The sequence below is a fragment of the Vombatus ursinus genome, unplaced genomic scaffold, assembly GCF_900497805.2.
Source record: "Vombatus ursinus unplaced genomic scaffold, bare-nosed wombat genome assembly UNPS02014817.1, whole genome shotgun sequence".
Taxonomy (NCBI): Eukaryota; Metazoa; Chordata; class Mammalia; order Diprotodontia; family Vombatidae; genus Vombatus; species Vombatus ursinus.
This window is the reverse complement of record NW_020954595.1, coordinates 12,647,092-12,656,565: the sequence shown is the minus strand read 5'-3', so window position 1 is coordinate 12,656,565 and position 9,474 is coordinate 12,647,092. Positions and strand designations below refer to the sequence as shown.

General features: G+C 57.9%; 1 protein-coding gene across 1 annotated transcript in view; it reads right to left on the bottom strand.

Moving 5' to 3' along the window:
- Positions 1–9,474, bottom strand: part of ADCYAP1R1 (ADCYAP receptor type I) — a 59,016-nt gene that overhangs the window by 26,816 nt on the left and 22,726 nt on the right. Inside the window, exons 6-10 of the mRNA XM_027835906.1 lie at positions 7,409–7,541; positions 6,976–7,129; positions 6,596–6,656; positions 5,397–5,466; positions 2,523–2,614 (exon numbers count right to left, since the gene is read on the bottom strand). Of these exons, the coding sequence (XP_027691707.1) occupies positions 2,523–2,614; positions 5,397–5,466; positions 6,596–6,656; positions 6,976–7,129; positions 7,409–7,541 (510 nt within the window). The remainder of the gene's footprint in view (positions 1–2,522; positions 2,615–5,396; positions 5,467–6,595; positions 6,657–6,975; positions 7,130–7,408; positions 7,542–9,474) is intronic.

Here is a 9,474-nt window from a genome sequence, read left to right as displayed (position 1 = left end):
TCTCCTCTCCCTCTCTCTCTCTGTCTGTCTCTCTCACACACACACAATCTCGCTCTCTTTTTCTTGTTATACACATAGGAAAAACAGCTGTGAGGAAAGTGAGTTTCTGTCCTGTGCCCTTCCCCAATGGTGCAGCGTCCCAGGCCCACTTCCAGCCTATCCCCCGGTGGGTGGACAGCATGCTTTGGTTCCTTAGCAAGCGGAGGCCCGCGGGCTTCCAAGAGGAAGAGCCCCAGGCAGGCTCTCTCAATGCGTACAGTTTGACAGGCAGGGCAGAGCTGCAGGTCCTACCGCCTCCCCAAGACTCTAAGAATTGGGAGTTCTTCCTTTCTCCATGAACAGGGAAGAATGTAAGCCCCTTGAGGGCAGGGACTGCTTTGCTTTTGTCTTTGGCTCTCTGTGGGTGCTTAATCCAAGCCTGTCTGAAGTGTGAGGGACCCTCGGAGACAGCTCAGCCAGGAAAGTGTCCTGGAGTCACACACAGGCGGGAGCCCCGCCTCTCTCTTCTGACCTGCTGCCCTTCCAGGGTGAGACGTTCGGAGTCTTGAAGATGGATGTTCAAGGAGGGGTCATTGGCCAAAGGTGCGTCTTTCTACACAGAATGAATGGGCCTGTGATTCATTCAGTGGGCCCGTCCCGCAGCCCCTCCAGGCTCCCTGGCTCGGGAAGCTCAGCTGGCCCCAGATCCTTGGACGGGACAAGACAGGAGACAGCAGGTGCTGCCGGCCATTTCTTGAGTTTTCTGAACCAGTGAGGAAAGAGATGAAGGTGGGGTCACAGCATGACTGGGAGGCTTCCAAGGGAGGGAGATCTGGGTGGAGGAGAGACCAGAAGAAGCAGGAGGCCCTGACTGTGGCTGAGGGGCCCAAATGGCTGCTCAGGTTTACACTGGAGAGGTCACTCATCTGTCCACTCGGCGAGGTCCAAGCCCCTCCTGCAGGTCATCTGCATCATGGAGGACAAAGCAGAGGGAAGGGGGCCTGGGGACGGAAGGATCCCCAGCGGCACACTGGGGACTGGCACCACACATGAATGTGCCGCCATGAGCAATACTGAAGAAATGAGAGAATCTTGAGAGGACGCCAATGGGCTGATACAGAGTGAAGTGGTCTGGGCCAGAAGAACAAGGTCTCCAAGGACCTTAAGGAAAACAACACTGAAAGACATTGGTGGAATGATGGTCTGGACTCCAGCAGAGGACTGGAGGTCTCCAGGGGAGGGCCTCAGGGATCTACGCACAGTTTTGTGCTGGTCAACATTCTTATCAGTGACTTGGGCAAAGGAGTATACGTCATCCTTATTAAGTCTGCAGATGACACAAAGCTGAGGGCAAGAGTATGTGTACGCATATGTGCGCATGTGTGTGCATGTGTGCACACATGTGTATGTGCGCTGTGTATGTGCATATATGTACACGTGTGTGAATGTGCATGTGTGCATGTATTGTATGTGTGTGCACGTGTGCATATGTACATATGTGTGTGTCTATGTGTTTGTGTCTATGTGTGTGTCTGTTGAACTCTGTTGAGATGCCAGCTTCAGGATACCAAGGGGACATCTGGGTGGTGCATGGCGATGCTGGTCTGGCTGCCTCGCACCCAGGGACACCGAGGGAGGCTTAAGCCTGTCAGGGGGACTGTGGCCTCTCCTGGAAGGACGAGTCTGGAGGAAGATGGCCAGGAGGGGAAAGGCCTGGAGAGCACAGGGCCTTCTGGGATTCATAGAAAGAATGGGCGCTGTTAGGCTGAGAGCAGATCTGACGGGAGCTCTGTAGGCTTGTGAAGAACCGGCGGAACAAGGAACGAGGGGAGAGATGCAGAGACTCGTCTTGTGGCTCTTCTTAACAGCCAGAGCCGTCCAAAGTAGACCAGCCTGTTTTGTAAGGTAGTGAGGACCCCGTTACTGGGGGTCTGCGAGCAGAGGCCAGACAACTGCCAGTGAGGAATGTTCTGGAAAGGATTCTCATTCAAGTTTGGACAAGATGAGTGCTGAGCTCCCTCCCAACCCAGAGATGGGATGGCTCTGGGCGTCCTGAATGAACCAGGCACCACAGACAACAGTCTTTTGTTTGGCCACGAATGGGGAGAGATGACGGGGCAGGGTGGGGGGCGCTGCCCCCTTTCAGAAGTCTGCAGGCCAGCCACTGGGGAGCCGGAGGAACCAGGGCAGTCTCTTGAGTGATCAGATGGGGCGGGAGCAGCCCATTTCTGACCAGCTTTCCACCGGACCAGAAGCTTTGGGGCATCCCCAGTCCTCCCCAGCACAGAGGAAGCAGATCAAACCTAGGCCTCCTCACCCCGGAGGAGGCATCAAGTCTTTGGCCGGAGGGCGGACAACCCGGGAGCGCTGCGGAATAAAACGTCTCCTTCGCCGGACAGGCTGCGGATTGGCTCTCTTGGGATCTGCCAGCACCAGGGGAACCCACCCTCGCCGCCCTCTCCACGTGCCCCTTTTTCCTATGTGTACACTCCAGAGCGGCCTGGGCGGGGAGGGGGGCAGGCCTGGCACAGGCTGGTACTCACAGGTAGATGCTCGATTCATTGCCTCCAATATCCGGGGACTGGAGCTTCTGGACCAGGATAACGATGATGCCGATGAAGAGGACAAAGTTTATCTGAGGAAGAGAGTGAGAGAGAGAATGGAAGAAGCGCCGGTCCGGCTCAGCCTCCCCCGATGTGGCAGGGTCTGAGCCACACCCCTAACGGGCCGTGCCCACGGCTCTGCCCCGGCCCTCGCTAGCTTCTCACACTTCCCCTTCTTGTCAACACGCACGTCCAGTTCTAAAATGTGTACACATTTCCCCCGTCATTCGCTTTGTGCAGACGATTCCCAGACCTCCAGATGAGGCCCTCGCCTCCTTCCTGGGCTCAGATCCTACATCACCAACCATTGGGTGAGCAGTTCAGACAGACCCGAAACAACCGAGCGTCTTTCCCTGCAAATCCTCCCATCTTCTGAACGTCCCTATTATTGTCAAGGGCACCACCGCCCACCTGGTCATCCTGGCCCTCTCCCCGGGCCATCTTCGCCTGGGGGCTGAGCTGGCCTGGCACCAGCTTCCAGGCCTCCCCTCCCAGCTGGCCAACCAACCATCCACAGTGGGTGCACCAACCCCCCTCTCCTTTTACTCTGGGTTTGAAATCAAATGAATACCACTGTTGCTTCTTGAAGGGGTATGTCAGTGCCATCCCCTACAACTGCTCTCACCATCCCTGTGATTTCTCAAAAACAAAAACAAATCCCAATTCTTTTCTCTGCCTGCCTTTCCTCTAAATGTGTTGTTAAAATGTAAGCTTCTCGAGGGCAGGCCTGACTTCTTACCATCTTCCCTGCATTAAGCTCAATGCTGGGCATCATAAGTGATCTTTACTCATTCGGTCATTCCTGCTTCCCAAATATCTGCCCAGCTGCAGCATCTTGTCATTCCTACTGAAACACTCGGACTGATTCTGGATCATTTGTGACTGACCCTTTCTACAATTCATCCATCTTGTCCTGTGCCTGCCCCAGTCGTGGTTTTTGGTCCTGAACTGAGCTCAGAATTCAGCTGGCCTGTGCCGGGGGAGTTTACAAAGCCAGTCCTCTTGCTCATCACCATTCCATTCTTGCCTCAAGGAAGCCGGCTGTCCCTGGGGGATGCGGGGGGCTGGTCCACCGAGCCATCCTTCAAGGATGCCCGGGAGCCGGGAGCCGGGCCCCCTCCCTCTGACTTCAAACTGGACTCAAACAATGAACTCACTAGTCACGGGAGGGAAGGAGGGGCTTGTTGGCAGCCCCTCACTCCCAATTTCCAACCTCTCCTGTTGTCCCCCACGCCCCGTGCCCAATCATACCTTGTTCCCTGCCCCCAATGCCCCGTTCTTCGTTCTGTACCCCCCAAAACTGTAAAAGAGCTGTCCCCCCCTTGGGTCTTGGCCTTACTGGGGAAGGGGAGCTCCCATGTCCTGGTGAACTCTCGCTTTACTAATAAACTGATATGCTCAGAACTTTGTGCCTCAGTTTACCTGATTTTAACTGTCATGCTACCTTGATGACTTCTCTCCTATAAAGAAGCTCCGCTTCTCTTCCTTCACTCAACAACCCCCTGGTCATCCTCATCACCTCTGACCTGGACTATTGCAGTCGCTGCTGAGGGTCTGTCCACCTCAGGGGTCTCCTCACTCCAGCCCATTCAGCCTCCAAAGGGAGCTCTCCAAAGAGCATGTCTTCTCAACAAACTACAGTGGTTTCTCTCCAGCCAAACGCAAACTCTCACTCTGGCCCCTGCCGCCTCCCCAGACCTTCACACAGTCTGCAATCCTGCAGCTGCTCACAAGCAATGCCCCATCTACTGCCCCCGCATCTTTGCTCAGGCTGAGCCCATGCCAGGTGTGCCCTCTCTCCTCCCCTGTGCCCCCTGGAATTCCTAGTTTTCCTTTAGAGTGCAGCTTGAGCCACCTTCTGGATGAAGCCTCCACCTATCTTGTGACTGGTGCCTGTTTGGGCTGCTGTCTCCCCGTCGAGCAGAAGCTCTCTGAGGGCAGGGCCGGCCACCCTTTGACTCCTGTACCCACAGTGCCCAGCCCGGCAGCCTCACAGATAGCAGGGTCACTCTTGTTGGTTCTACGCCAGTTTTGTCTTCCCTTTCGCACTCAGAGCTGCCTGAGGGCAGCCACCTCCTCTCTAGCTCCCCAAATGGCGCTCACGTCCAGTGTCCAGGCCTTGCTCAGGCTGTTGTGTGCCCTTCCTTCTCATCTCTGCCCACTGGAACCCCTGCCTCCCTTCACAGATTGGTCCAACTGTCCTTCCTCCAAATCCCTCCACCCAACCCATCCCCGAGGTTCTTTGGTAGACACCACTAGGTGATGCCACAGGGCACCAAACTCTGTGCCGGAAGTCAGGAAGACCTGAGTTCAAATCCAGCCTCAGATACTTAATAGCAGCGTTGCCCTGGGCAAGTCACTTCATCTTTGCTTGCCTCGGTTTCTTCAACTGTAAAATGGGGATAACAACAGTACCTATCTCCTAGGGCTGCTGTGATGATCAATGAGAGAATATTTGTAAAGCTTACTTTTGTTATTGGCTTCTCTGTGCCCATGTTGGGGCTGGGGCTGGTTTCCATTTTCCCTCAGTGCCTGGTACATGGCAGGGGCCTCATAAATTCCCAATGGATTGAATTAAATGTCTCCCCCGCTGCATGGTCAGACTGTGGAGACGTTCATGAGATTTCCTCCACAGCCACAGGAGGAGAACCACTAGAAACCCAAGGGCAAGGCACAGCCTTTGGAGGCCACAAAGTCAGGATTGCTCACATTCCTCCCCTGGACCGGCCCCTTCGGACCTGAGCCGTGGACCTACTGGACCAGCCCCACCCTTATTCCCCCCCCCCCAGCCCACTCTCCACTGGGATCACTCACCATTATGGAGCCCACCACTGGGCCTTTGATGACCCACCACAGGGCTGTGTTGTCGTTCATTTCCCAGCAGCTAGAGAGAGACAGAGACAGAGAGACAGAGACAGAGACAGAGAGCAGAGGTAGAGAAACAGACAGAGGCAGAGAGATGGACAGAGAGACAGAGGCAGAGAGAGAGAAACAGAGAGAGAAACAGAGGTAGACAGAGATAGAGAGACAGAGACAGAGAGACAGAGCAAACAGAGACAGGAGACAGAGAAAGACAGAGACAGAGAGACAGAGACAGAGAAACAGAGAGAGACAGAGACAGAGAGAGAAACAGAGGCAGACAGAGATAGAGAGACAAAACAGAGAGAGACAGAGAGACAGAGACAGACAGAGAGAGATACAGAGAGTGACAGAAGCAGACAGAGACAGGAGACAGAGACAGAGAGAGACACAGAGAGAGACAGAAGCAGACAGGCAGAGAGACAGAGACAAAGAAAGAGAGACAGATAGAGACAGAGACAGAGACAGAGAGAGTCAGAGACTGAGACGGAGCCCCGCAGTTCAGGTGGGAGGGACAGGAGGAAGGTTTGTCCCTCTCTGGGAGGCTCTGTCCCCTGGCCCTTCTGCCCCTCCACCCCCGGGGGCTGAGCTGCTCCCCTGAGATAACCTTAAAGAGGAACCGAGGCTTAGGGTGGAGGGGACAAACCCGTCTCTTCAGAAGCCCGGAAGGCCTCAGCCCAGAGCCTCAACCTGAGCATCAGTGCCGGTTCTAGGCTCTCCTCCTCTCCTTCTGGCCTCCCTTTTCCTTCAGCAACAAAAGTCCTGACCCTAACCCTGCCTCTCTCTCCCAAGATCCAGGTCACCCCACAGACCACAGGGTGAGCCCTCCAGCCCTCAGGACGTTGCCCTGGGGCTCTTGGCTGTCACTGGACCACACGTTTATTAATAAGCCCATGGAGGCAGGTCCAGGTGGGAGGGAGGCCCAGGCTGCTGGGCCAGGGTTGCAGAGGCCAAGTCGTTTCTGGGAGATGCTCTTCTTGCACTGAGGGCTGGGACAGCCCCACCCTCTGGCCTGACTGGACCCCCCCCCCCCCCAGGTGGATCTGGTTGTGGCAGGGGGACTCGGGAGTGGGGCTAGTTAGTGACCAGGCAGAAGGGTCAGTCTGTGGCTGGAGAACGTGTGCTACCTGCTGGAGGGATACAGGCACACTTACCCATTGTCATCAAAGTGAATCCTTAGCACCGCCCAGACTGTCACGCAGATGGTTGGGGTGCCTGTGGGAACAGAGCAAAGAGAGAAGGGCTTGTGAGCTCAGGAAACCTTCCATGAGCCTGCAGTCCCTCCCAGGACCCTCTCCCTTACCCCTTCTCTCCCCCCCCCCCCCCCCCCCCCCTCCCTCCCCTCCTGCCCCCTCCTCTCTCCCTCCCTCCCTCCCCTCCTGCCCCCTCTTCTCTCCCTCCCTCCCTCCCCTCCTCCCCTCTCCTCTCTCCTTCTCCCTCCCCTCTCCTCTCTCCCTCCCTCCCCTCCTGCCCCCTCCTCTCTCCCTCCCTCCCCTCTCCCCCTCCCTTCTCCCTCCCCCATCCCCCTACCTACCCCAGCCGATGATGCTGTACCAGTAGAAGTATCTCCGCTCTGGGAAGAAGGTCTCCACCAGGAGAGTGAAGAGGTAGAGCCCCTCGATGAAGAGCCAGAAGTAGTTGGACATGACGCAGTAATGGAAGAAGACCATGACGGCTTTGCACTCCACCTGTGGGCGGATGGGGGAAACTGAGGCACTGCCTCTCGGGCCCCTGGCGGCAGGGCTGACCCGCAGGGTCTCTGGGCCTCCTCTCTCTCTGGGAGGTAAGGGCCTGGCTTGCTGGGCCCTGCCCCTTTGGTTCCTGGCTGGGTGTAAGCCCTCCTTCCCCAGGGCCTCCCCGGGCAGGCGCTCTGGGTCCTGGCCCTTGCTCTTCCCCCGGCGCGGCGGGGCCTGGGCTGGGGCCGGACCCTCCCTCCCCGCCTTCCTCGGGCCCTGGCTTGCACTCACGGTGGAGATGAAGCAATGGTTGGTGTCCTGCTCCTCATACAGTATCCAGTCCTTGATGAAGACCGATATGGCCCGCAGGATGAAGGAGACAAAGAGATTCATGTGGATGAAGTTCCGGGTACAGTGCAGCTTCCTGGGGGACGAGGAGAAGGAGCAAAGGAATGGGACCGAAAGCACCAGCAGAGCCGCGCGTCAGGCACGAGTCTGGGAGCCCCGCCTTTGCTCACACTGTTCCCCCTGCCTGGAGCACCCTCCTCCTGCCGCGGCAGCCCCCTGGCTTGGCCTCCAGAGCCTGTAGACGTGTTCTTGGGGAGCAGAAGCCTCAGACACCAGACACGTCCCCTCACTGGCCCTTGCCCTCATCTCCACACTCGATGCTCCCCTCGGAAGCCCCAGGCAGACAAGACCAGCGGTGCGTCACGAACCCCCACGTCACGCGAGAGGCGCTGTGGACCCCGGACCTCTTCCTGAGCCACGGAGAGCCCCAGGACGCTGAGCCTCCAAGGGCCCGAAGGCCTGCCCTGACTCTGGGTCCTGGCCGAATCTCCCTCAGACTCCCCTAGACCCAGAGGAGGCTGACCTTGTCCGTGCCTGTGACCCCAGCTACACGCGACCTCTGAAGCCCCTCACACCCGGTGCGGGCTCCCGGGTCAGCGCCACGTGCTGCTCCCCCGATCCGCCCTGGCCCTCCCGGTGCGATGCGTCACGCCCAGAGTCTCGTGTCCCCCACATCTGGCCTCGTTCCTCTCCCAGGTGGGGTTCACCTCTTCTTTTTCAGCTCCCGACTTCTGGGCTGTATACCTCCCTACAGGGAAGGACCGGCCCCTGCCCGTCTCTCCATGGTTCTCCCGCATGCCAGCTGTGGTGGGCGCTGCTCGTGCTTCTGGCCACCGAGGGGGTGCTGGGGGGCACAGCGGTTGGAGGGAGGACCCAGGAAGATTTCTCTGCGGAATTGTAGAAGCATCCCGAGTGCGTCACGGGCTCCAGGGGCTAGAGGTGCCCGGGAGGGGGAGGGCTCAGCCAGTCAAAGGCTGGATGCTCCGTGGCCAGAGGGAGGTGGAGAAGATTCCTGTTCAGCCCCAGGCGAGATCAGGGGCCACTGAGACCCCTCCCACTCGCCAACTCTGAGACTGTGATCCCAGACGCCAGAGGAGAGTATCAGGAGCTAAGCGAGACTGTGCTACAGTCAGGAAGAGCCGAATTCAAATCCTGCCTCAGACGGGTTGTGACCGAGCAAGCTGCTCATCACTCCCTCTCAGCCTCAGTTTTCTCGTCTGTAAAGTCGGGGTATCAAGAGAATCTCTCTCGTGAGGCTCAAATGCAACAATCCTGACCAGTGGTGCTTTGCAAACCCTCACGCGGCTCTTCGATCGGAGCTGGCACTAATTGGACGAAGCAGCTTCTCCTCCAGCCAATGTCCTGGGGCGCCTCGGCCGCCGCCAGGCCGCGTGAGCCAGCCCCACGGGGGTCCCGGCCCCAGGAGCAGGGCGTCAGCCACCACCTGCGTCTGAGGGCTTCCCTAGGACCCCGGGTCCCCACCTGGGCTGCTGCTCAGCTGGAAGTGGACTTTGACCACGCTTTTCTCAGCCGACCAAGACAGGATGTAGACCCTCCCGTCCGAGATGGGTGTTCCAGCCTCGGAGATGGCTCCCTGCAGTCTCCAGTACCGGCCGCATTGGGCCCAAAGACTGAGGGAAATTCTTTCTTGAATAGCCCCCTTTCGTCCTGCCCACTCTGGATCAGAGCACTCCCCCTGTGCCATCCACTGCCTGTGTGACCCTGGGCATGGCCTTGTTCCTCCGTGGGGGGGCCTCAGTTTCCTCATCTAGAAAATGGGCGACAGAGGTTCTTTCCAGCTCTGCATCTGTGAGCCTCATTCATCTACGCCCAGTGACAAAGGCCACTCAACACGTGGGAGACGCCCACCCTTGGAGGCCCAGAGCTCTGGCGTCTGCTCCTGCTTCCCGGCGGACTCCGTCCCCTCAACGCTGTGCCTCCTCTGAGGGAGGCAGGCAGAGAGGAGAAAGACGCTTGTTTCCTCACTATCTTGGCAGCCCCCCGATGGA